Raw genomic sequence first — 23497 nt, 5'->3', positions numbered from 1 at the left:
GCTGGTTGGGGTGACACGACTAGTCGTCCCGGGTCCAGAACAAAGGAGAGCCCAGGGCAAACCCGATAGGAACAAGTTCAGACCATGAGAGACAGTCTCCAACGTGACTACGAGCAGCATGCAAGATATGAATAAATTGAACAAAATAGTTTTCATTATGGTTTCTCTTCCTAGTCAAAGGGAAGGGATCCCACTTTTGCCATCCCCATCATCCACCGGAAGTCACAAAAACCCCGTGTATTCCGATTCCGCAAGGCCATGCGCTAATAGGCATATGCGAAAGCTTTCTTTTTTCATTCGTGTTCCCTTGCGCGCGCCAGGTATTCGAGTCGTTATTCGAAGATTGGAAAAAAAGTTTTAAACGGAATGGAGCATTTAGTGGCCCTGGACACGGCGGGCCTCGGCGATGACGCGCTGCATGTCCTCAACCTTGCGCTTACCGCGGACGAAGGTACCGAGCTGAGTAGATATGTTAGTGTTGGGGTTCGTTGGGCAACGCTTGTGTTTGTCTGTTGCCGGATCGAATGTGGCACATGTGATTGGAGAAGATCTCTGGAGGATGTAGACGAAGCGCAGGAATCATGTGGACCAGCCCGTTCCGATTTCAGATATTATCCGAAACCGAGCGGCAACTTCCCAGATATCCATTGCGTTCTGCACTTCCAACAAAAGTCGTCCACCAAATGACCAATTCGACCGACACAGATATCAGCACGGGGCAGAATAGACGTACGCGCTTCTTAGCGAGCTTGCGGGCACGCTTGTCCTGAGTGTTTCTCAGGAGCTCAATGATGCGGCGCTCATAGGGGGCAAGGCCAACGACCTCACGGGCAACCTCACGGACGAACGCAGTGCGGCGAGAAGACTGGCCCTTGGTACGGCTGATCTTGTTCTTGGGGGTGTTGAGAGGAGTGGTTTTCTATAGTGGAGCAAAAAGTCAGTCCATCTGAAAAAAAAATTCAAGGTCCGTTCGCCGTCACGTCGATCCCTGGCACTGTCTGGTCTATTGGCCGTCGGTACTGTTTATTCTCATTTCGAGGTTGAGCCGGGGGTTCATGTCGATGGTTGTGTTTTGCTTTCTTTTCCATGCTCGTCTGATCAATCTTGAAATTTTGCTCCACCGCAATTCACGTCGATTGTTGATGCATTCCTTCTCTTTCCTTGACCTCTAGTAGATTGCGACGGTCCTATTTGATTCCCTTGACGGGTGCTGAATAGACTGGCGACCATTTGACGGAGAACCCTCGGCTCGAATCGACTCGGGGCAAAAAAAAAACTTCGATCGGAAAAGACCAGACGACGGGGTGACGGGATGACGGCAGGGGAGAGATAGAATGCACGTACGTGGCCACTGTTGGTGCCAACAATGATACCGGTGCGTTCCTGGGCCATTTCGACGGTTGGTGGCTGGACGGGTTGGCGGTGGTTGTCGTAGGAAGGGAATGAAGACACTCGTGTGGAAATCCCCTAGTCTTTGCGGAACCGCACAATCGGAGTCTTGGCGGGCGTTGGTCCGTAGGCGAAGGGTTAGGGCTTAGGGCAAGTCAGCTGCCGTTCCCGCAGCAGCAGCAGCAGTTTCCAGTTTCCAGTCACGTGATGCATATATACTACTGTGGGTCCCCTGTTCCCAATTAGGATTAGCGTCATCATCGATAAGATTAACTTACCCTAGGGTAGGGTACCTTATACTTCGCGTTTCTCAGATTAACGAGGTTTTGCTATGTCAACATATAAGAGAGCATTACACTACCAGAAGTGATCCTTCAGGAGCTACTAGTTAGAGCCTAGACTAGCATTGGAATAGTAATATCTGTCTCTGCCAGTTCTTTCATGCTTCTTGTCAACATGAGCCAAGTCATTTAACTACATACAAACACGCTCACAACTTCACCGCCATCACACCTTCGAGCGCCAATGACCAGCTCTCCATCAATGTATGACAGGAAATTTCAAGGCTAGACATGTCCAGGCCCTTCTCGAGGGTATCCTGTAGCTCCTGATCATACTTGTCAGACTCATTTCCATACAAAATCGAGTCTACCAACAATCCAAGCACGCCCGGCGCAAGAATATGCGACTTCAGAGAGCGGGTGTTAGCGCGAATCAGTTCAAACACCTCAGGTACGAGGGCAGATAATCGCTCAACACGCTCCTTGGGCAGCTTGACAACCTTGGATACCTTCCGAGAGGCCAGGGAAGTCAGCTGCGATGCTGCCTTGAGAGACTCGAGAATCGTGAAAACGGAGTGCAGATATCTCCAAGTAGGACCAGCTGGAGCCGCGGGTTGGAGATATAAAGCAGTCCTCGTGATCAGAGGGGAGACCTTCTCGTCATCAAGGGTAAGGTCACTCTTTTTCAAGTTTAGCCAATCCTCCAACTTGCCAAGTGCATTGTCAACCTCCTCGGACGACGTAACCTTCGAGCCCGCCATGAAGGTTGCTACCCTGAGTAGCTCCCAGTTAATCGAAGCTATTTCTTTCTCGATGGATGTTTGATCCGTTGCGGTATCAGAGGGTGTGCTGGCGGCGGACAGATCCATCTCAGGGGTTAACGGCCGCTGCACGGCGACTCCTTTCAACACGCTAAACAGTTGGTCTGTGACCTGGGCTGCGACCAACCAGTTTGTCTAAACACGATAGTTAGCTAACATTTTCGGAACTCCATCAATATCGTAGGTAGCATACCATTGGCTTTGGGCCTACTCGTAGCCGCTCTTCGAATTCAGGTTTACCAGGGAACTCGCAGTTCATGTAAACCGATGAGTCACGTTGATCCGCAGCCGGAGAGGTATCGCGAGCTATTTTGAATCAGTATTTGCATGAGTATTTGAAAGGCGTCGTTACAACTAACCAATTTTATCCCACATTACGGTGGAGTCCCCTCCAACCAGCCGTTGTGCGCGACGAACGTCCAAGGCATACATCCTGCGGCAGATGCTCTTAGACAAACGGCGCCCAAGCTCAACAAGCTCTTTGGTATGCACATATGCGCCCTGGTTCAGGCCACTTGTTCGGTATCTCGATGTGGAAATTTCGGCGCCACGGTAAAACTTGAGACCTGCGACCAATGCCGATTGCGGGTCAAAATCCTTGTACTCTGCGCCTTCAATGGGAGGAGCAGAATGAGGGTGAATGCTCGCAAGACGGGTGAAGAAATTATGAGCAACGGATTCGTATTGCATGTGCTTGATGGACATTTTACTGAACATGCTCAATGCCATGGAGCCTGCCCCAAGAAGAGAGTAAATTCGGAGCAGGAAGAGTTGGGCCGGGTAATTGTGTGGTGAGCTTTGAATTAGATGCTCCAATATCCCAGAGGCCCGAATAAGAGCCGTCTCGGGAACATGAGCCTGGTTTTGTTCGGTGCTTTCTGGCTGTAGGATGGCCATAGCTGCGAGAAGGCACAAGTCATCTCTAGGCTGGCTCTCGATTGTGGCAGAGTCGTTGTCTGTCGATTCCGTTTTGGTCTGGCGAGAGCTACCATAGAGTTTCATGCATCGCGCAATAAATTCCTCGATAGTTTTCTTTGATGTGTTTTCGGGGGCTGATATACACAGACAATATTCCAGTTTGAGAGCGTTGATTTCGGGCACCAGGGTCTAGAAAACACTTAGTTTCGATCAGGCAACGATTGATCAACACGGGAACTTACCTTGCCCCCTTCCTTATTGTCTCGGATATATTTGAGCATCTCCTCCATGCCCTCTTTGTCCTGTCCTACAAGCTTTCGAACGTCTTGGAAGGCATAGAGCTTATGAATATGGTTATCGATGAAGTGCCGGCAAACAGCAAGCCCGTCCTCGCCGCTCTTTTCCAAACCACAGTTGACAATATCGACACGAACTAAGCAAGCATTTCGAGATTTAGGTGCGAACTCGAGAAACTGATCGACCAGTTTTAATGCCTCTTTGACGATTCTAATGGGTCATATATGGTCAGTCCGATGTCGGGATTTTTCTTGAAACTCCATGCACTCACCCAGGTTTTGTCGAGTTTGAAGTTGCCTCGTACAACAAGTTCCAAAGATTCCAGTCGTCAAGCTCCAACAACTCTTTCCGGCGACGTTCATCATCGCTGGGAACCGTCAAGAGGCTCTGGACGAAAGTAAATGCCTCATCCCACATATTTCCTGCACCCGCAAAACTGGCCATTTTGAGACCGATGAACGTTGAGTCCCCTCGAACGATTCGGGAATGAATTCCAAGGTTGTCACTGTCTAGTATTTGCAAGGCTTCCTCATGGCGACCCTGTGATGTCAGGATTTCAATGAGTAGACGAAGCTCTTCCGGCTTTTGAATAGCTCTAGGCTGGCTCAGGAGATCTGTCTAGAATGGATGAAAGAGGTTCATGTTAGACATGTAAAGCCGAGGATTAAAGAATTAAGCTTACCGGCTCAACAGGAACATCAGCCCCTGCCTTGGAGATCATGCGGTATGATAAGGTTCCGAATAGCTTCTTTTCCGCCTCGGAGCTTTCATCGTTGACTGCCACCATATGCGTCAGGAATATGGCCCAGAAATAATATGCCCGGTTCTTAGGGAAGTTCTTTTGGAGACTCATAGCGGCCTGAAGAGAAATCCACCACTGGTCAGTACTCTGAGCGAAACTTTGGATGTTGCGGTCTTTTGTTCAGACTGACCTTCTGCGCCGACTTCCAATCGGAATTCTCATAGGCAAAGTTGAACCATTTCGTCTGAATGTTCAAGTCGCGAGGGCTCGCTTTCGCTGCCCTTTCCCAGAGACTATTCCTGATATCCCGATATCCGTCCAATCTTTGCAGCGATTCGAACAAAATTTCTAGAGTTTCTATTTCGGTGATAGCTGGCTCCGCATTGCACAACTCGAGTGTCTCGGTAGTACCGCGCTGACGATGGGCTTCATCCGCATGTCTGAGGAGGATTTGTGCTTTCCATGCCTAGAGGACATGTTCTTAGCCACATGTGGAGAGGTGGAAGAGTTTAAAGCCGAGTAAGACACCATGAGACTCACCTTTAGAAAACGAGTATCCTCGCCCTTCTTCATGCGCTTCTCAATCAGCTGCAAGGCTTGCTTCAGATTCTGCCCGTCAATAGCATCCTGAATCTGGTGATTGCGCCGGGAAAACACCTGGTCATTGGCGGGCGCCATGGCGACAAAATTCCGATGGGGCTATGATTAGCCAGAAGAGCACAACAGACGACAGTTTCCCGTGCTGGGACACAGCAGATTAGCTTGAATGTGGGGGAGTACAGGTACTTTTCGTGGTCGGCGTTGGCGGGGAAGCAATTCACATAAAGGCGGTGTGTTGTTGGTGGGGGAAGGCACGAGAGACTGTTACTATCTACTACTAGTCACCAACTACTAGTAACTAGTACTCTCTACTTTCCATTGAACTTCCAAAGTTCCAATGCTCCGAGTCCGAGTACTACTAGTACTTCACTACCTGCTGTTTGGATTTGTTGGAAATTTACCCATCCTGCTTATCATTATCAGTCCTTGTCGTTACTACCCGAACTATATAATTACCTATTAACTAGGTAGTAGTATGTCAAGTCTCTTTCATGGCGCAGATATACTTCCGACTCAGAGTTATGATCATGCTGGCCCTGGAGAACTTTTTAAGGTTGAAGTTGGACCGATGGAATGAATTAAATAATAATAATAACAAAACAGAAAATCATCAAGGATTATACAAAAGGCTCCTCGAAAGTCCCTTGGACGCCTTGAAGGCCACAAATTGCCATAGAAGATCGCTCAGAAAAGATGATGTGCTTGTCAAGGTATGGGCATTGCGAATAATGTCGAAGCACCTGGACATGAGTAGACTTGCTTAATTGTTGATAGCGATTGCAGTCCATGATTCATAGCCCTCGCAGATCAAACTTGGTGTATATCATTTGGTTGTGCCTCAATCGGACTGGTTAATTCCTTTCTTCTGATTCAACTGTTGTTCAGTTAGCAAGATGAGTCTTCCATGCCAAGATCTTTGTATGATATGCCCCAATAATCAAAAGCAAGTCCCGAGTAAAGGATGCAGATGAAAGAATAGTTTCGAGGAATAAGTGGACTTACCCAGTTCTTTTTGCAGTCACGATATGCTCTGGAAACACAAATAGTCAGCACGGGTTCTTTGGCAATCAAAGACCACGACGGGGAACCAAGGCGAAGACAAGAACTCGAGCCAAGATTTGTGCTGAGGCAATAACTCTGAGGGAGAGAGGCAATCCCCGAGATAAACAAAAGAATAAACATACTGGAAATAGTCACCACACATCTCGCGATCAAAATTGTTGCGCTTCAAGCACTTTAGACTTCGGTCGGCGAAATCTTGACAGGGGTCGTAGAATTCGCTCGCTGGCTTACTAGAATGACGAAGTCAACATTCCGTTGGCTTTGAAACCATTAGGATGACATGACGAAGGGATTGGTGCAGATAGAGACACGTTAGTTGCCCTGGAATCTTGCCAGCGCCGGCCGGCAGCGCGGCGCGGTCCCCTCAGGAGCTCTCACTGCCACGGAATAGCACGAGAAGGTAAGGACTCACTCGGGACCCTAGGCAAGAGATCTCTAGAAGAAAGATATACTCACTGTGTAAATTTGCGCTCTGCCTTCTTCCAGGTCTTCTCGGGCCCTTCTTCGGGCGTGGATCCTTCCGGCATGATTGCTCTTGTTTCGATGTCCTTGATCTGACTCGAAATAAAGGAGGGGAGGAGAGGGTCTTCAACGGAACAGAAAAAGCTCCACAAACCGAGACCCGGATGAGTTGTTGAGGGAGGCTGACGATATGCCGAGGATTGATTGGAGATCGGAATGACAATCTTGCTCCGCGAAGAAGTGCGGATCCGGTCTTGGCGTGGAGCCGCAGCTAGCTAGTATGTCACTTTATGTGAGGATGCTCAGATACTCACCGATCAAGGTATACGTAGATACCAGGCAATGTAGTAGTATGGGAGCAGCTCGACCAAAGTAGCTTTAGAAGAAGAAGAGGAAGAAAAAGAAGAACAAGAGACGAAGCTAGATACAGGTGAATCCCTAAGTGGATGCCATCCGCGTAAGGCATCAACAATATCAGTAACAACCCTGGTTCGTTACACTTTACATACTACTACTAGTAATGCTTCCTCCTGCAGATTATGATTGCGGATATGGCGATTACCAGTAGGAAAGGGCCTATCTTTTAATTCGGGATTTTATCATCCGTGGATCCGCTTGAAAAAAAGGAAGACGGTTGTTTAATTTGTGAATGTATTCCTAAAGATTTTAACGTACAACTTTGAAGGCAGCGGAGCATAGATTATTATTATTGGGATCCTATGAAATCGTGAGATCCGCCCTGTTATTTTTGATTATCACGTGAATCGATGTATCACATTACACAGCATGTGGTGTCCAAGTGTTAAAACGAAAGGCTTATTCCAGGCGCAAGGAGTGCGGGTGTTGTTCCATATTTATGTAGTAGGTTGTCGGTGTATGGATATTCGAACTCAACACTGGAGGCCACACTAAGAGCTGGGTGAGATCAGATAATGTAGTGGTATGAGCAAAAAAGCAGCATTTGACAATATTCAAGAGACTGAAATCCTTCATGATCCTTCATTGAATGATAAGTGAGATGACGCAGGTCACATGTTTCTGTCCAGGAACCGATGACATAATCTTATGCCTGAGGCACTTATTGATTATTGACAACTGCTTTGTCCCCTATTAGCTTACTAGGATCGGAAGAGAATTTCTAGAATCAAGCCGTTCTGTTTCGCGAGACTATATTTTCCACCCCAAGGGCCCATTTAACTTGCCTTTTGGTTGGGACTGCCTGATGGTACCCATTTAACCGCGGTCATCGCCACTTTTGGGAAACTTTTCCTCTCCACCCCACCGCATCCTCACGGGTTTCGCGCCACGCGCCATAGCGTTGTCAACGCGACCTTATCTATGCTCCAGCCGCAGTAAAAGATTGTGCATAACAACGGTCTTCCAGACCTGCAAAATGGCGGGTGGAAGCGATGCTGGGACAGAGATATCTGGGGTAGGCTTCCTCTAGCCGTTGCCAGGACCACAAGATTAATCGCTAACGCGTCCATAGCTTGTCAATACTTTACAGGGACATGTCGATGATATCCGAAGTCAACTGCAATGCGGTATCTGCATCCGTCCTCTCTACGAGCCCTTCACTCTTGCCTGCGGTCATACTTTCTGTTACTCGGTATGTTCTCCATGCCCGCTCATTACCGACAATGGGGTTGCTAATATTTACAGTGCTTGGATTCATGGTTCGCCGGGGGTAAATCGAAGAGAACATGTCCGGATTGTCGAGCACCTGTCAAAACACAGCCTGCGCCGGCATACCTAGTATGTATCCACTGGGAGATGTTTTAATATACAACGCTAACGGTTTTTTTTCGCTATTTAGGTACGGACAGTGGTGCAGATGTTCACGAGCCGCGCGGAGCTTCTCGATAAAGGCGAAACTACAGCAGATCACTTAACACATCGAGAAGAGGAGGCTGGGAGACTGGATAAAGATAAAGCGAATACGGATTCGCAACACGGAGGTCTTTTCAGAGGCCTGTTCAAAGAAAAAGTGGCATTACTCCCGCCTGTTGCCGATTTGGATGATGGAGTCATGCGCTGTCCAATATGCAGCTGGGAGCTTGGCGATGATGAGGCTTGCGCGGGCTGCGGATACGAATACCACGGAGAGTCAGACGGAACAGACTACACGGACGAAGACTCAGACCTCAGCGGCACAGAAAACTATGACTCACTCATAGACGACGAAGCCGATGTTGACGGGTTTGGGGACATCGAGGATGACGATCCGGTTTGGGGAGGCTTTGCGCCCCCAGGCTCTTTCCCGCGGGATCTCGCAGCCGCTCCTCCAGCTGGGATAGCGTGGCACGATGGCTTCCCTCCTTTCTTCCAACCGGGCGCTCCATGGCCGCCTAGGGGGGTATGGACCTGCTCCACCTCTACCTCCTCCACATTCCGGGGTCATACTTACCGATCCGAGCGAATATGACGAGCACTACATCGATGAAGAGAACGAGTACGATGAACAGGATTCATTTATCGACAACGAGGAGTATATGAACCGCGAAGACGATGGCTCTCAGTCTGAACACTCGACAGTGATGGGATCTGGCAGTGGCTGGCAGGCTGGGAATTCACAAAGACCCATCATTCTTGATGACACCATCTCAAGTGACGAAGAGGAAGATGAAGAAGATGACGATGAGGACGAGGAAGACGGCGTGGTCCGACGACCTTCCCGTCGTCATATTGCAAACTTTTCAAGCGACGATGACGACGACGACGAAGAAGAAGAAGAAGAAGAAGAAGAAGAAGAAGAAGAGGAGGAGGAAGAGGACGATATGGACGAGGATGAAAGTAGGCTCATGGGCCCCGGAGGACCATGGGGAATACCCGCTTCACACGGAGACACATATCACGAAGCTCCCTCATCACCAACGCACACAGAGGAGACTGATGACGAAGAAAACCCAGAACTGGATCTAGCCCCTGGACGCCGGTACTATCAAAACGTGGTTGAGGACTCCGAGGAGAGCGAATCGTCAGATCTGAGTTCCCCACCTCCACGTAGGCCTACTCGGCCGGTGGGAAGTACAGGTGTCACTTTTGGAAATACGATCACCATCGACGACTCTGATGAAGAACAGCCAGTTGGCCCCGTCAGAAGACAAGTACAAAGACGGCAACCCAGGTACTCGCCATATTAAGCGGTAAAAGCCCATGCCAACGGAGGCCCCGACCTTGCTTCCACATTACCCTGCATTCTCCGGTGTTATTTCTTTTCTTGATTTTAAATAGCGCGGCGCCCCGGATACATAGAAAGTGGATCGGCGCTCTTTTACTTGCAAAACTCGGCCTTTGCAGATGAGGTTATCGGACTCAACTGGCAGTGACTTGCATGGCTGGTGTTTCCTATCTTGAAAAAATTCCTTGGATTACCTTCCATCCATGGCTTCCTCCCCTCCTATTTCGTCTCCTGCAGTTCCCCTACCATGGCGCCTACTAGCACCTCTTTCTCTACTATATATGCCATAGTGAGGTGGAGGTGGGCTGTGAGAATACTCTTAATTCAACCACTCGATGACAGCTTTTTACCAAAAGCATACAATGACAATTATATCCATTACGTGAAGCTATCATCCCGTGTAGTACCTAATGGTAGTTTGTAGATCCATGATACTACTGTACAAGGCAAAGCCGTAGCCGAATCACGTGATAATATTGTCAAGCCATCCTTATTGTAGCTCAAAGAGAATACATGGATTGTATGCTGAATTATTTTGAAATTGAAAGTAACTGGATAGTGGTGTTTCCGCAAGCAACTTGAACAATTCAATTAATTGGCTAGGGAAGAGTGATTAATCCACGTCTAGTAGTGAACTACTACTATGAGCACCGCCTTAGGCAGAAGCCACTCAGATCCCTGCGTTGTCCTGCCACCATGAGCTTCATCATACCACCATCCCGCAAGCCCGATCGCTTGCAGGATGCTCAGACGCCCCGGAATATCCACATCATTGAACCCTTTTGCCAACAGAAAGCTCCACTTGTCAATCTCGCCTCAGTTCTCTTCTGGACAAGTGAGTCATCTTCATCTGCCAAGCAGACTGCGGGACCGAGGACTTCGTGATAAATTCTTGATTCGCCAACCTTCTTTCTACTTGATTTCTCGACTCTCGTGTTCCATCAGATTAGCGCACAGCTGCCACAGCAGAGACACAATGCCTTCTCCTCAGAATTTACCCTATGGCCTATGGAAGAGTCCGCTCACAGCGGAACGCTTGGCCACCTGTAGCATCTCTCTCCATGAAGTGGCCGTGAATGTTCGTCATAAAAGCTTCAAATTTCACGCCCATAACTAACAATAAACAGGAAAATTCAGGTGCTATTTACTCGGTAGAATGCCATCCAACCGAAGATGGCCGCTTCGCTATTGTAGAGCATCTCAATGGTCAATATAAGGATGTTCTGCCCAAGGAGTTCAGCGCCCATGCTACCGTGCAAGAGTGTGGCGGCGGCTCTATCTCAATGAGGCCAGATGGGCAAATTTTATTCGCGGATGAGAGCTCTTGTAGCATCTACATGTTAGATCCGGCCACAAGCCAAGTCAAGCTTATCCACCCGGCAGTCGCGGGAATTCGGTATGCTGAATTCAGCACCCATCCGCAGCAACCTCAATGGATCATTGCAATCAAAGAGGACCACCGAGAGGCTACTCCCGAGACTCAAGCAACCCATGTGCATAACACACTGGTGGCGATTAATCTTGAATCTGGGGAGGAGACTACAATCGCACAAGGCGACGATTTCTACTCCCATCCTAAATTTGATGCTTCTGGGAAGTACGTTTCTTGGATTCAGTGGACTCATCCTGATATGCCGTGGACTGGCACTGTCTTGCATATGGCGGAATGGACAGATGGATCATTGACCAATGTCACACGCATTGCTGGAAAGGCACAACATGAAAGTATTGCCCAGCCTAAATGGGGTGTGGATGGATTGCTATATTTTGTCAGTGATCGAACGGGTTTTTGGCAGTTATACTCGTTCAACCCGAAGGACCAGAACCCGCGATACTTATCACTCAATGGCTATGAAAAGTCCGAGTTCGCTATCGCCGAATGGGAACTTGGAAGGTATGTCTTGGAGCATTGGTTTCTCCTGATACTTACCTCTGACATCTATACAGCTCTACATATCTTCTACTAGATGAGAAGACGATCGTTGCTACAGCTGTGACAAATGGCACCAGCAAAATGCTCCTCGTCGACACTAATACTCTGGCTGTCCAAGATCTTAATCTTCCCTACCTGGATATTGGACACAGGGCAAATGCTATCTACCGTGTCTCATCAACAAGCTTTGCGGTTGTTGCGTCCTCAGCGACATCCCCCCAGGAATTGGGTCTTGTATCGATCAAACCCTCTCTTGACGCGGAAAAATCGGTCCTCACATCAACCGCATCTTTTGAATTGGCACCCGAATACGTTTCTCAAGCGACGGAGTATATTGCTCCTCAAAAATACGGCCCCATCTCCGATGGCGAAGTGCATATGTTCTTCTTTCCTCCTTGCAACCCAGAATTCCAGGCAGATGAGAGCAAACTCCCTCCAGTTCTAACATATGTCCACGGAGGACCAAATGGATGCTCTTTCCCTGCCCTAAACTTGGAAACCCAATACTGGACTACTCGTGGCTTTGCCGTTTGTGCAGTCAACTACACTGGATCAACTGGATTTGGACGCGAGTACCGCGAGAAACTGTCCGGCCACTGGGGCATCGTTGACGTGGCGGACGCTGTCAGTGCCGTTGAATATCTTGCCGAGAAGAAACTTATCGATAAAAATAGAGTCGGTATCTATGGCCAAAGTGCCGGCGGATACTTGACTCTGCGGGCTCTACACATGTACCCTGACGTCTGGGCGGCGGGAATCAGCTCTTACGGAATCAGCGATGTGCGGGCCCTTCAGGCAGACTCGTACAAATTCGAGAGTCAAGATGTCGACCGCATTCTGCTAGGAAAGACTGCACCGGAAGACCGAGCACGAGTGCTAAAGGAGCGCAGCCCATGCCACTTTGCTCAGGACATGAAGGCGCCGCTACTGCTACTGCAGGGAACGACTGATATGGTGGTGCCTTTGGCACAGGCACGCATGATGGCTTCTGCTATGCAGGAGCAAGGACGGGTCGCCGAAGTTGTGGAATTCGAGGGCGAGGGTCATGGATGGGTTGGGCAGAAAGCTATTTACGAATCCTTCACTCGGAAGGAGGAGTGGTGGAAACGCCATCTTACTTAGCTTCGTTCTCATCTGTCGCAGTTGTAAACCATGGAAAAACTTTGCAATTTATTAATTCGTGCTCCATACGAGTACGCAGGATTTGTTGGATCTTTACAAAACAGGCTGGACTTGCCTAATTTGTCTACAGTCCGATGTGCAGATCCGATCCAATAGGCTGGTGCATTTTCAGATTCTTCCCAAATGACTTCTATTGGTCTCTAATTACTAAGGTTAGGGCTCTTGCATTGGTAAATAGTAGCTATTACGCGGCCAACCCCTCGTTTGTTCAAAACTGGCGACCCTCGTACTCTGTAGTCAACCAAGGCGAGAAGCCAAGTCAAATTAGGTTACAAGCTCGGGGAGCCCCGAAAGTCTGTGCTTCAAAGCAACCAGGGATGGCCCGCTCCTTGTGAGACACCTTTTTTCTACTTGCTTTTTTTTCTTCTTTTTTTTTTCCAGATACGTCTGGCAAGATGAATATTGGCATTAGTGAATTACTTAATACATACGCAAAGTCAACTCTTGGCCCCCTTAATTCCAACCACCCCTCTCTGAAGAACGAGGTGCAGTTTAGATTGCGCAAGCCTCCACTTTTGGCCTCGGCACCACGATAAGCCAAAGTAGCCTTCGCTCATCCACCACTTAGATGGTGTGATTCGCTCGTCTCCGTCTTCGGCAGCTCTTGGCATAATAATATCTTCGGAGGAGCCAGCTGTTTTGTCTTTTTCTCTATCCTTTGGTCTGCAGCAAGGCGGCAGAAGCGACAGCAAAAATGGCTGGGGTATATGAGGACCAGGAGATCTCCAACAAATCGGCGAATCAGTATGTCACTCACGATGTTGAAGACTATGTGCCACCAACCACAGATTTGCCGTCTTTCAGAGCTGGAAGTGCCGATGATGGGCACATCGTTTCTCAGCATGAGCAACAGAACCTGGTTCGAGGCTTAGGGCAGCGCCATATTCAGATGATTGCGATCGCGGGTGCAATCGTAAGTACATAGCCTCCAACAAAGGTGGATTGTCTAAGAAGTCACAATGTCGAATAATTAACACCCAAACAGGGAACCGGTCTTTTTCTTGGTCTTGGTGGCTCCATCGCTACGGGTGGCCCATTGGGGGCACTTCTGGGCTATGTTTTCGTCGGCTCGGTGGTCTGCGCCATTCAATTCGCCCTGGGTGAAGTTTCCGCCTTGCTTCCAGTAACCGGTTCTTTTGTTCGACACGCAGAGCTTCTTGTTGACCCGGCACTATCGTTTGCTGTTGGTTGGAACGTTGTTTATGGATGTTTCATCAGTGTGCCTAGTGAGATCAGCGCTAGCGTGGCCTTGATCCAGTACTGGAATACCGATATCAATGCGGCAGTCTGGGTGACTATTCTCATCATCGTGTCTGTCGTGGTTGCCATCTCATTCATTCGAGTCTATGGTGAGGTCGAATTTATCTTTGCTATCTTGAAGATCCTTCTGGTCATTTTCGTGGTCATTCTGGGCCTCGTCATTGATCTGGGCGGAGTACCAGGCAAACCGCGCTTAGGATTCCACTATTGGAAAGACCCGGGCCCTTTTGTCGAATACATATCCACCGGATCCTGGGGCCGCTTTCTCGGTTTCTGGGCTGTCATGACCAATGCAGTGTACTCCTTCGCTGGCGTGGAGTCGTTGGCTATGGCTGCTGCGGAGACGAAGAACCCGCGCCACAATATCCCGAAAGCCTGCAAACGAGTTTTTGCTCGAATCATTATTTTTTACCTTGCTGCTGTCTTGGTTGTGGGTATGCTGGTATCTAGTGGGGACGATCGCCTCACTGGCGATGCTATGACTGCCGCGCAAAGTCCTTTTGTTATTGCTGCCGGTGATGCGGGCATTAAAGCTATTCCTTCGATTGTGAATGCTATATGCCTTACATCTGCTTGGTCAGCCTCCAACCAGAGTATCCTTGCTGGAACCAGAACCCTTTACGGTCTTGCGATCAAGGGTCACGCCCCTCAGATCTTTCTTCGAACCACCAAGTGGGGTGTGCCGTATATGTGCGTCTTGTTGCAGGTTGCCTTTTCTTTCCTGGCATACATGTGCGTTTCCAACACCGCCTTGACCGTTTTCTTCTGGTTTGTCGATTTGACCGCGGCCGGGACTTTGGTATCTTGGATTGCCATTGCTCTGAATCATATTCGTCTACTGCAAGCACTGAAGAAACAAGGAATCTCGCCAGACCAGCTTCCTTGGCATAACCGCATTACTCGTATGTTAAATAGACGATGCCTGCCTACTACTATGTCTTTTACTAACAATTGAACAGGATATACTTCCTGGTTCGCCCTGATTTCGTGCGTTATCATCCTATTGACGGGTGGCTTTACCGTATTCACAAAAGGAAAATGGGATCCAGCATCATTTGTATCATCATACCTGTAAGTTCATTATTTGCAGTCTTGCTCAATGGCCAAACAAACGACAGCTGACCTTCTGCTCAGCGATATCCCGCTTGTTCTGTTTGCGTATGGAGGCTACAAGCTGGCCCGCCGGACTAAGGTAACACCCTTAGAAGCCGTTCCCATCAGGCAGGCCCTGGAAGAGGCCGAGAATGACCCTGAAAATGTGCCAATCGTGAAAGGAAATAGCATATGGTCGAAGCTGAATATATTGTGGGGATAGGACCATCCGAGAAGATCATGTTGCATCGAGATACCCTTATTTCAACCATAGAGTGTTGACGAGTCATGATTTCGGCGTATATTATTAACTAATTATAAATTGAAAGATGTTTCATTGCAAGGTTATGAGATGACGTCTTCCACGTTTCATCCTGATTGCATGTAAAATACTAGTGGTTATTTACTTGCAGTACTGTCGACGAATGCAATCAGCCTGAGGCAACGATCTATAAATGTAGTGCTGATTCATCCGGTGGGCCCCGCCAACCCTGTCGCTCGGGTATTGAATGTCTACAAGTAGTAATTGGATCAAGCTCCATTTGGCTCAGCTCTGGTGCTCTGGAGCATCAGCCAACTTCAGTTGTGCAGTAAACTGGACACTGAAGTTCCCCCCCTTGAAGTTGAATATCCCGTCTACATCAAGATACATAGCCATACCCCGGCACGATATGACTCGCGGATCAAAACTCTCTAGGGCCTGCAGGAATTGCCGCACTCTCAAGAGCCGCGTGAGTGTCCACGGGTCGTCTCGTCCGTTATCTGGTCAATGCTGACTATTATGCTTTACATGTATCAAGTGCGACCAAAAGCTTCCCGGCTGTGGACAATGTGTTTACAGACGCCAAAAATGTGAAGGGTATCGAGATGATTGGGAACTTGTCTTCAGGGACCAAACTGACTCTACCGTTAAGCGGGCCAGGGAAAAAGGGGCCAAAGGGGCAGCGGTGGCCTTGACCTGGACGGAGAATACATGCTTGCCTCAATCCAGTGTATCGAGTCATTTCTCTAACGAACCAAATGTCAACCATTCTCTTCAGATTATTAAATACCACGGTGAATCACAGTCATGGGCCCAACCACAGACTCACAACCTAGCCCACATGATCACCCCAGGCCCGATGAAGCGCGACCAGTTCAGTTCGTTCTATTTGAAGAGCTACTTCCCTCACACAACGGGCCCTGGATGGGATTTTGATATGACGTACTCTGTTTTTTCGACTCTCTTCGCGCTACCCCAGAAAAGCCAGATGCTAGATATTGCCTTCTCTGCATTGTCATGCGTTTTCCTTGGCAAGAATCACTCCGATCAACAGATATTGCAGTACGGCCTTCGGCTATACAACCATGCAATTCAGAGCATGTCAAAGGCAATTAGCCGCAAGGATTACAGTCTCGATATTGTTTACACTTGTATTGTCTTTCAGCAGATCCAGGTAAAAATGTTATTGCCTTTGCCGAAGCTACTAGTACTGAATTCTAACTAATATTAAATCAGTCTCACTATTGCCCACATGGGCTTGATGAATGGCTCGTTCATCTTGATGGATTAGGCGCTATCATGAGATATTACTGCCCCGGATCATCACTGTCGGGCCCGATGCTCTCTTTCATATATGGGCATCACCTAAAGCTAAAAACGGTAAGAAATCCCTGCTCGCTGATGCATCTACTATATTATCTAACCATGACTCTAGGTATTTAACGAGTTTATGCATCTGTCAGAAGAGACAATCACGTGGCTCAAGGAGCCTAGTGAAGAACCCTTGTATGAATTGACTGGGATTCTTGCGGAGTCTTCGCGGATCTATACCGCAGCCTACAACACCGATATATCCGATTATATTGCTTTTCAATCCCTCCTAAACGATTGTCTGTCACTTGAAGAAAGCCACCTGGATTTTTTCCTTAGAATCAATGACAAGCTTGACGGGGACTGCCTGTATATACCCGGGGTGAGTTGATGTCAGATGTACCTTCAACGGATGATCTATTTGGCCCTGCATATCGTTTCCCATTCTTGAATGATGCTCTCTTACATTTGTACTTTTGGATATCGATGTCCTTTGTCTATCCTGTTATGCGTCATTGCCAAATTCTTGCCAATGCCGATGTGGCTGTCCCCTCACGACTTAGCGATATGCCTCGTTGCTTCCGGCCCGAAGATGACTCCATTAATGGAGACCCACATGCTTTATCTACATTCTACATAGGCAAGTCCGCTAGATGTCTTCCATTCTTTGGGCAAAAAGGTATGAATCCATGGGCTGTTAGGTATGCGATTCCTCTTGCAACCCATGCTTCACGGGTATACACCCATGCCAAGGATTGGGAACGGTTTCTTTGGGCTCGAGATGTTTTGACCTGTATGGAGCATTTGGGCGACGACTATGCTGCTCGATTTCGTGAGATATGGAGTGACTACTGGTTTGATGTTAACAAAACTGATCCCGTTAGAGTTTTGGATTTTAGTCAGCTTGCCAAGGGCCTACAAACGCAAGGCCTTATCGGTCAAGGATATAGAATTTGAGAAGAACTACGATATATGCGTTCTATTTCCATAGTAAACAAGCGCGGTAGTACGTAATTTCACGGCTTTGCGTCATATCATGGAAGATAGACAGGGCTGGCGTGGGGCAGGGCATCGCTCATCTCTATCCTTGACTGTGAATGGTCGTGCTAAGATCATTTAAGATCATAAAGTGGCAATGAGTGAGTACTACAGGGGAGTGCAAGATAAAATAAAACCAGACAATATCCGGTACGTATGTGAGGTGATAAAATACATGCACGGATCCGACTCCAGGACACCACAATGCTCCTAAATTCATCAATCTCTTTCCCGAGATTGTAAGACAACCAAAAACCTGGAAACTTTTATACATCGGCCTCAGCAGCACTGGGGGAGATGAATGGGACCTCCAAAACAACAGCGCCATTGCGACCTTCAGGGGAAGCCCCTTGGGAGTAGTTATTGGCGTAGCACTTCCACCGGCCCAAGCGGTGCTCCTTACCAACCGCAGCAACGATGCACAGGCCTCTAGGCTCAGTTTCGAGCTTTGATTCGGCCCTGGACTTGGTAGCCGTCAAGCCTTGTTGTTCAGATTCCGGGCGACGCTCGAAGACAGCAATGTCGTTGATCACACCCTTGATCAAATGACCTGGTTCCAAGTTCCGGGTTTGTGTTTGCTCCTCTGTGTCCATGTCATCAGAATTAGAGACGGTGCCAAGCTCAAGTGACTTGCTGAGCTGCTTCGAAGGCGTGTCAGGAGCGGACGGGTTGGGGGTTCCGCGTCCAACAGGGCCCAATGGAATGATTGTCCTCTTGTCGTCTGAAATCTGCCAGGCGCGAATCCAACCATCCCACGAACCGCTAAGAACAATATCGGTTCCTGGAAGAGAGGTGAGGGCAGTGATCCAGCGTGGCATCGGGCGCATGTGTCGTGCGTTATGCGCGGCGGTTTCCAAGTTGGCTTCGGGCGATAACTCATCCAATGGAGGGATACAGTCTAGTCCATGTGCAAGGGGAATTGTGTAGAGCGGCTTCTTCTTGTGGACCGACCACAGTGAGATGCTGCCGGAGTTGGAGCCAGTGACGAAGTGAGTAGGCGGGAGAGGCGCAATACAGTCAAGATGGCTTTCATGGTAGGGAGCTTTCTTAGAAGCCCCGCCACGGAACACAAGCTGTGTTTCGTCGACAACTTTCCACAAGCGTGACGTGCGGTCCTGTCCGCCGACAGAAACACACTCATCAATGGTCATGGCTGCAATCTGCTCAATGCCGGACTGGTGTCCGAACAAGGTTTCAACATAAGCATGACCAGCTCCGCTGATGGACCATGTCTTTATCGTTCGGTCGTATGAGCCGGAGAAAAGCTGCTCTCCAGAGCTCATAGTTGAGATGTGCCGGGCGAATGACAGGCAGCTAACGGAATCACGATGTTGAGTAAATGTTCTGGCAGGTGTCAAGGTATCGGCGTTCCAGATAATGAGCTTGTTATCAGCTCCACCAGTTGCAACAAATCGTCCAGAGGGAGATACGGCAACAGAAAGAATGCTTGCTGTGTGGCCCTGCTCCTCGCCGGTTTCGCCAACTTTGCGTAGGCCGCGAGCGTAGCTCATGCGCTTTGGCTTTTTGCGCTGGGGACGTGGAGGCCTTTTGGAGTTTTCATTGGATGCAGCAGCATTCGGGTCATTAGGAGTCGCCAATTCCCACTTCGTGAGAGTCTTATCTTTGCTAACGATGTAGACGAAGGGCGCGTGAACGGCAATAGAAGTACTGGTCTGGGTATCTGAGCGGAAGAAAGAATGCGCTGCATCGGGGAAGGATAGTTTGGAAGCGATTCGGCGAAATGTACGACCCTTGAATTCATCCTGTAACTGTTTTTAGTATTCGCGGACCGCATGAAAAGTCAATATGATATCCACGTACCACATCCTCTTTCAATCGCTCAGCGATCAAGTCTCTATCGATCTCTGCCGCATCGAATCCAACTTCGTCAACTTCCTCCCTGACATTGTCGAGGTAGCGTTCTGCGAGTTTCAATCTTCGATCTCCAGCCGTTTCGCCATCATCCGAGTCGGACTCGGAGTCCTCCCCGGATCCTCCAGAGACAATTCCATTCTCATCTTCATCCAAATCACTTCCTGAAATAGACTCTTCCCGCTCCTGAGCGCGCCGACTTCCTGCGTCGTTCTTTGCATCGACACCTCGTTTCTTAGTTGTCGGGGCCGTGTTGCGGTCGTCTCTCTTGCGCTTGCGTTGGGAAGCGGGGACGGTGAAAAATGAAGACATGGCGATCTTCAGAGGCGAAACTTCACTTCCGCAGTAGAAATTCGCGGGCTCAAATCCCCGGGCTGGAAATGAACTTGGAGTGGTCGAGTCTGTTGCGCGGATTCAACTTTTTTTTTCGGGGAAAAAAAGCGCTCTAAGCGGCGGCTTAGTCATCAGGGTAGCTGCTCTCTCTCTGAGAGCTCCAAGGCGTCAAGCTCGCCGCGCGGTCATCATCCAACCACTCCTCTCCTCATCGCTGCTTTCTGACCCTCATCTTTCTTCGTTTTCTTTGATTTTACCAAACCGCAGACATGTAAGTCCACTACTTGTGTACCGCTCAATATATCGACACCATCTCTGACAGACCACGCTTGCCAGGGAGGTTCTCTTGGGTATCACTGGCAAGGACTTTGTCATTATTGCCGCATCAAAGGCCGTAATGCGAGGCCCGACTATTATTAAGGCGGAGGATGACAAGACACGGCAGCTCAACAAGCACACCCTCATGGCCTTCTCCGGAGAGGCTGGAGATACCGGTGAGTAGCTGAGATCCGCAACTCGACACTACCAATGCTAACGAATGGCTTCCCTCTAGTGCAATTCGCCGAATACGTCCAAGCAAATGTCTCTCTGTACACGATGCGCAACGACACCGAACTCAGCCCTGCCGCCGTTTCTAGCTTTGTCCGAGGAGAGTTGGCACGCAGCTTGCGGTCACGAAGCCCTTACACAGTCAACCTCCTGCTTGGAGGAGTGGACCCGGTGACCCAGGAGCCAAGCTTGTACTGGATTGATTATTTGGCCTCGTTGGCTCCCGTACCATATGCCGCCCACGGCTATGCCCAGTATGTTTGATCGGATAAAACATGACCATCGGGCGACCATTCGGGCTAACCCAATTAGATACTACTGCCTTTCCCTACTCGACAAACATCACAACCCGAACATTTCTCTTGAGGAAGGAATGAAGCTCCTCGAAAGGTGCACAGATGAGCTCAAGCGCCGACTACCGATTGACTACAAAGGAGTATGTTTGACTCTTCAATTCCCCAGTATAGGACTCTACTGACTCAATATTTAGGTGTTGGTGAAGGTCATCACCAAGGATGGAGTCAAGGTGATGGATTTCGATAATGATAGAGTTGTGCGCAGTGCTTAATGGTCGACATGTCGGGGTGTTTGTTGTATCATATCCTATGACGTTTTAACATTGATTACGGGATGAAACTCAAGATGTAGCGCAATATGAACGTATACAAGAAAATTCACGTAAAACTCTTCAATGCAGAGCACTCAAACAGACATGCTGCTTCCTAATATCGAAGGAACCACTCCATACATAATGTAGATTGTCGTTGCATCGGAGCCCTGACCGGCCGCTGCGGTGATGCTGGTCTATGTTTGACCTGTTTGCAGCCGTCCTGAGCTTGCGGAACTGAAGAACCTCAGCATTGAAAACCATCATCCACACCACACCACCCCATCGCCATGTCGAAGAGACCAGCAGAGCTTCCATTGGACCAGAACTCCGTTGGCTCGCCCGCGTCGAAAAAGGCGCGCGTGGAGGACGAAATTAAAGACGACTCTCGCGGCAGCGCGACGCGCGCGCGACGACTCAGTGGCCGGGAGCAAGAACAAGACGATCGCAATGGCTATGACATCCTCGCAGCGGCCGATCTAGAAGGAGAGGAGCTGCAGGAAGGTGCACAGGATGACCTGGGGTCCTCAGACATAGATGAAGACGCTTCCGCCCTCAGCGCCCCGAAGCGACAGACTCAACCAGTAGAAGGTTATGGCGACCTCTATCTCGACACGGTGAACCGCGGAATCCTGGACTTCGACTTCGAAAAACTGTGCTCTATCAGTTTGTCAAACATCAATGTTTACGCATGCCTCGTATGTGGTAAATACTTCCAAGGCCGCGGCCTCAAATCTCATGCCTATTTTCACGCTCTAGAGATCGGACACCATGTCTTCATCAATATGGGCACTAAGAAAGTCTATGTCTTACCGGAAGGCTACGAGGTGCAGAGCAAGAGCTTAGACGATATCAAATATGTGGTCGATCCACACTACAGCAAGGGCGATGTTACGAAGCTCGACAAAGAGGTCATCGATGCCTGGGATTTATCAGGATCTCGATACCGACCAGGTAAGATTGTTTCTCCATGTTGAGTCTTCATCAGCTAACTCTCGATAGGATTTGTTGGAATGAATAACATTAAAGCCAACGACTACCTGAATGTCGTAGTTCAACTTCTGGCACACGTCCAGCCAATCCGCAATTTCTTCTTATTGCACGACTTTCCTACACCAGGGACACCAGAGATCGTACTTCGCTTCAGTACCCTGGTGCGCAAGTTATGGAACCCAAAGGCATTCCGATCTCATGTGTCTCCTCATGAACTGCTGCAGGAAATTTCTATGAAGTCTGCCAAGCGCTTCACTCTCAGCGAACAGTCAGACCCTGTTGATTTTCTGTCGTGGTTCCTCAACACTCTTCATCTCTCTTTGGGCGGCTCGAAAAAGCCGTCGCCGAATCCGACCAGTGTGATTCACGCCGCTTTCCAGGGCCGCGTCCGAATTGAAAGCCAGGATATTACTGCGCACTCCGATACCCAAAATGCGCGCCTGGTCTTCACTGAATCCGGCGATATCAACAGCAAAGTCACCCCTTTCCTCGTCTTAACGCTTGATTTGCCACCCACGCCACTATTCCAATCTGTCAACAGGGAATCCATTATTCCGCAGATTCCTCTCACAACCCTTCTCAACAAATATAACGGACTCACAGCTTCCGAGAAACTTGCCCAGCGTGTCCGTCACCGCCTCCTCCACCCTCTTCCACCATTCCTCCTCTTCCACATCAAGCGCTTTAGCAAGAACCGCTTTGTCTCCGAGCGCAATCCAACTATTGTCACATTCCCATCACCAAACTCTCTCGACATGTCTCCCTATGTCGAGCCAAATCCTGAAGTTTGGCCCCCAGGAGAGCCAATCATGTATGATCTTGTCGCAAACATCATCCTTGATCCCAGTATTGCTGCGCCCGGAGCCACTGAGGATTCTGTACAGAAAGGCGTCAATGCGGCATCTGGAGAAGGTGGTTCTTCTGCAGGTGCTGGCGCGGGCAGTGAGAAGGTCTCTTGGCTGGTTCAGCTTCATGATAAGGCCATGGGTGCTGAAAACAATCGCCAGCAGGGTGGCACTGAGGGAAAGCAGCAGCAGCGTGGCGCCGAGTGGCTTGAAGTTCAAGATCTGTTCACTAAGCGTGCCGAGAGCGAGACTCTGTTTACTCGTGAAGGTTACTTGATGGTTTGGGAGCGGAGGAAGTCCCCTGGTAAGAAAGGAAAGGGACGTGCTTGAATGTGAATTTTGGATCAATGGATACGCTTTAATAAAAGATTTTCAGTTCTATAATGAAACTCTAGGTCTTGATGGCATGAGGAGTCAGACACCTTTTCGTGACACCCCTATGGTGAGTCTAGTGTACCAATAACAGT

General features: G+C 49.0%; 12 protein-coding genes across 12 annotated transcripts; 8 read left to right on the top strand and 4 right to left on the bottom strand.

The window, feature by feature from the left end:
• Nucleotides 1-375: 375 nt before the first annotated feature.
• N7481_010807 (60S ribosomal protein eL36) lies at nt 376-1392 on the bottom strand (the record flags this gene model as incomplete). The annotated part of the gene is made up of 3 exons (XM_057270026.1): nt 376-459; nt 734-919; nt 1345-1392. The coding sequence occupies 3 exons, from the start codon at nt 1390-1392 to the stop codon at nt 376-378; spliced, it is 318 nt and encodes a 105-aa protein (XP_057117200.1).
• Nucleotides 1393-1879: 487 nt separating this feature from the next.
• On the bottom strand, nt 1880-5126 carry N7481_010806 (MDM20/NAA25 family protein; the record flags this gene model as incomplete). Its single annotated transcript, XM_057270025.1, has 8 exons — nt 1880-2626; nt 2685-2797; nt 2851-3598; nt 3652-3916; nt 3978-4324; nt 4389-4565; nt 4639-4914; nt 4989-5126. The coding sequence occupies 8 exons, from the start codon at nt 5124-5126 to the stop codon at nt 1880-1882; spliced, it is 2811 nt and encodes a 936-aa protein (XP_057117199.1).
• A 760-nt stretch (nt 5127-5886) lies between these two features.
• On the bottom strand, nt 5887-6637 carry N7481_010805 (coiled-coil-helix-coiled-coil-helix domain-containing protein; the record flags this gene model as incomplete). The annotated part of the gene is made up of 4 exons (XM_057270024.1): nt 5887-5922; nt 6051-6078; nt 6233-6340; nt 6567-6637. The coding sequence occupies 4 exons, from the start codon at nt 6635-6637 to the stop codon at nt 5887-5889; spliced, it is 243 nt and encodes an 80-aa protein (XP_057117198.1).
• Nucleotides 6638-7965: 1328 nt separating this feature from the next.
• N7481_010804 (uncharacterized protein) lies at nt 7966-9715 on the top strand (the record flags this gene model as incomplete). The annotated part of the gene is made up of 5 exons (XM_057270023.1): nt 7966-8004; nt 8062-8181; nt 8235-8327; nt 8389-8870; nt 8989-9715. The coding sequence occupies 5 exons, from the start codon at nt 7966-7968 to the stop codon at nt 9713-9715; spliced, it is 1461 nt and encodes a 486-aa protein (XP_057117197.1).
• A 734-nt stretch (nt 9716-10449) lies between these two features.
• Nucleotides 10450-10638, top strand: N7481_010803 (uncharacterized protein; the record flags this gene model as incomplete). Its single annotated transcript, XM_057270022.1, has 1 exon — nt 10450-10638. One exon carries the CDS (start codon nt 10450-10452, stop codon nt 10636-10638), a length of 189 nt encoding a protein of 62 aa, XP_057117196.1.
• A 91-nt stretch (nt 10639-10729) lies between these two features.
• Nucleotides 10730-12808, top strand: N7481_010802 (S9 family peptidase; the record flags this gene model as incomplete). The annotated part of the gene is made up of 3 exons (XM_057270021.1): nt 10730-10831; nt 10881-11647; nt 11701-12808. The coding sequence occupies 3 exons, from the start codon at nt 10730-10732 to the stop codon at nt 12806-12808; spliced, it is 1977 nt and encodes a 658-aa protein (XP_057117195.1).
• A 754-nt stretch (nt 12809-13562) lies between these two features.
• On the top strand, nt 13563-15443 carry N7481_010801 (Amino acid/polyamine transporter I; the record flags this gene model as incomplete). Its single annotated transcript, XM_057270020.1, has 4 exons — nt 13563-13781; nt 13854-15030; nt 15088-15199; nt 15263-15443. 4 exons carry the CDS (start codon nt 13563-13565, stop codon nt 15441-15443), a joined length of 1689 nt encoding a protein of 562 aa, XP_057117194.1.
• Nucleotides 15444-16323: 880 nt separating this feature from the next.
• N7481_010800 (uncharacterized protein) lies at nt 16324-17184 on the top strand (the record flags this gene model as incomplete). Its single annotated transcript, XM_057270019.1, has 3 exons — nt 16324-16656; nt 16719-16862; nt 16918-17184. 3 exons carry the CDS (start codon nt 16324-16326, stop codon nt 17182-17184), a joined length of 744 nt encoding a protein of 247 aa, XP_057117193.1.
• A 116-nt stretch (nt 17185-17300) lies between these two features.
• N7481_010799 (uncharacterized protein) lies at nt 17301-17750 on the top strand (the record flags this gene model as incomplete). The annotated part of the gene is made up of 1 exon (XM_057270018.1): nt 17301-17750. The coding sequence occupies one exon, from the start codon at nt 17301-17303 to the stop codon at nt 17748-17750; it is 450 nt and encodes a 149-aa protein (XP_057117192.1).
• Nucleotides 17751-18097: 347 nt separating this feature from the next.
• On the bottom strand, nt 18098-20015 carry N7481_010798 (ribosomal RNA-processing protein RRP9; the record flags this gene model as incomplete). The annotated part of the gene is made up of 2 exons (XM_057270017.1): nt 18098-19594; nt 19653-20015. The coding sequence occupies 2 exons, from the start codon at nt 20013-20015 to the stop codon at nt 18098-18100; spliced, it is 1860 nt and encodes a 619-aa protein (XP_057117191.1).
• Nucleotides 20016-20052: 37 nt separating this feature from the next.
• On the top strand, nt 20053-21153 carry pre1 (proteasome core particle subunit beta 4; the record flags this gene model as incomplete). The annotated part of the gene is made up of 5 exons (XM_057270016.1): nt 20053-20307; nt 20359-20530; nt 20590-20839; nt 20898-21021; nt 21076-21153. Coding segments are annotated over 5 exons (879 nt in total), but the record flags the coding sequence as incomplete, so codon positions are not given.
• Nucleotides 21154-21482: 329 nt separating this feature from the next.
• Nucleotides 21483-23360, top strand: N7481_010796 (ubiquitin carboxyl-terminal hydrolase family protein; the record flags this gene model as incomplete). Its single annotated transcript, XM_057270015.1, has 2 exons — nt 21483-22146; nt 22195-23360. The coding sequence occupies 2 exons, from the start codon at nt 21483-21485 to the stop codon at nt 23358-23360; spliced, it is 1830 nt and encodes a 609-aa protein (XP_057117189.1).
• Nucleotides 23361-23497: the final 137 nt, after the last annotated feature.

This window comes from Penicillium waksmanii (assembly GCF_028829765.1).
Source record: "Penicillium waksmanii strain IBT 27052 chromosome Unknown utg000009l:1.0-4314994.0:1.0-4318279.0, whole genome shotgun sequence".
In the NCBI taxonomy this organism is placed as follows: domain Eukaryota; kingdom Fungi; phylum Ascomycota; class Eurotiomycetes; order Eurotiales; family Aspergillaceae; genus Penicillium; species Penicillium waksmanii.
The sequence above is the reverse complement of the archived record's forward strand: the minus strand, read 5'-3'. Positions and strand labels throughout refer to the sequence as shown.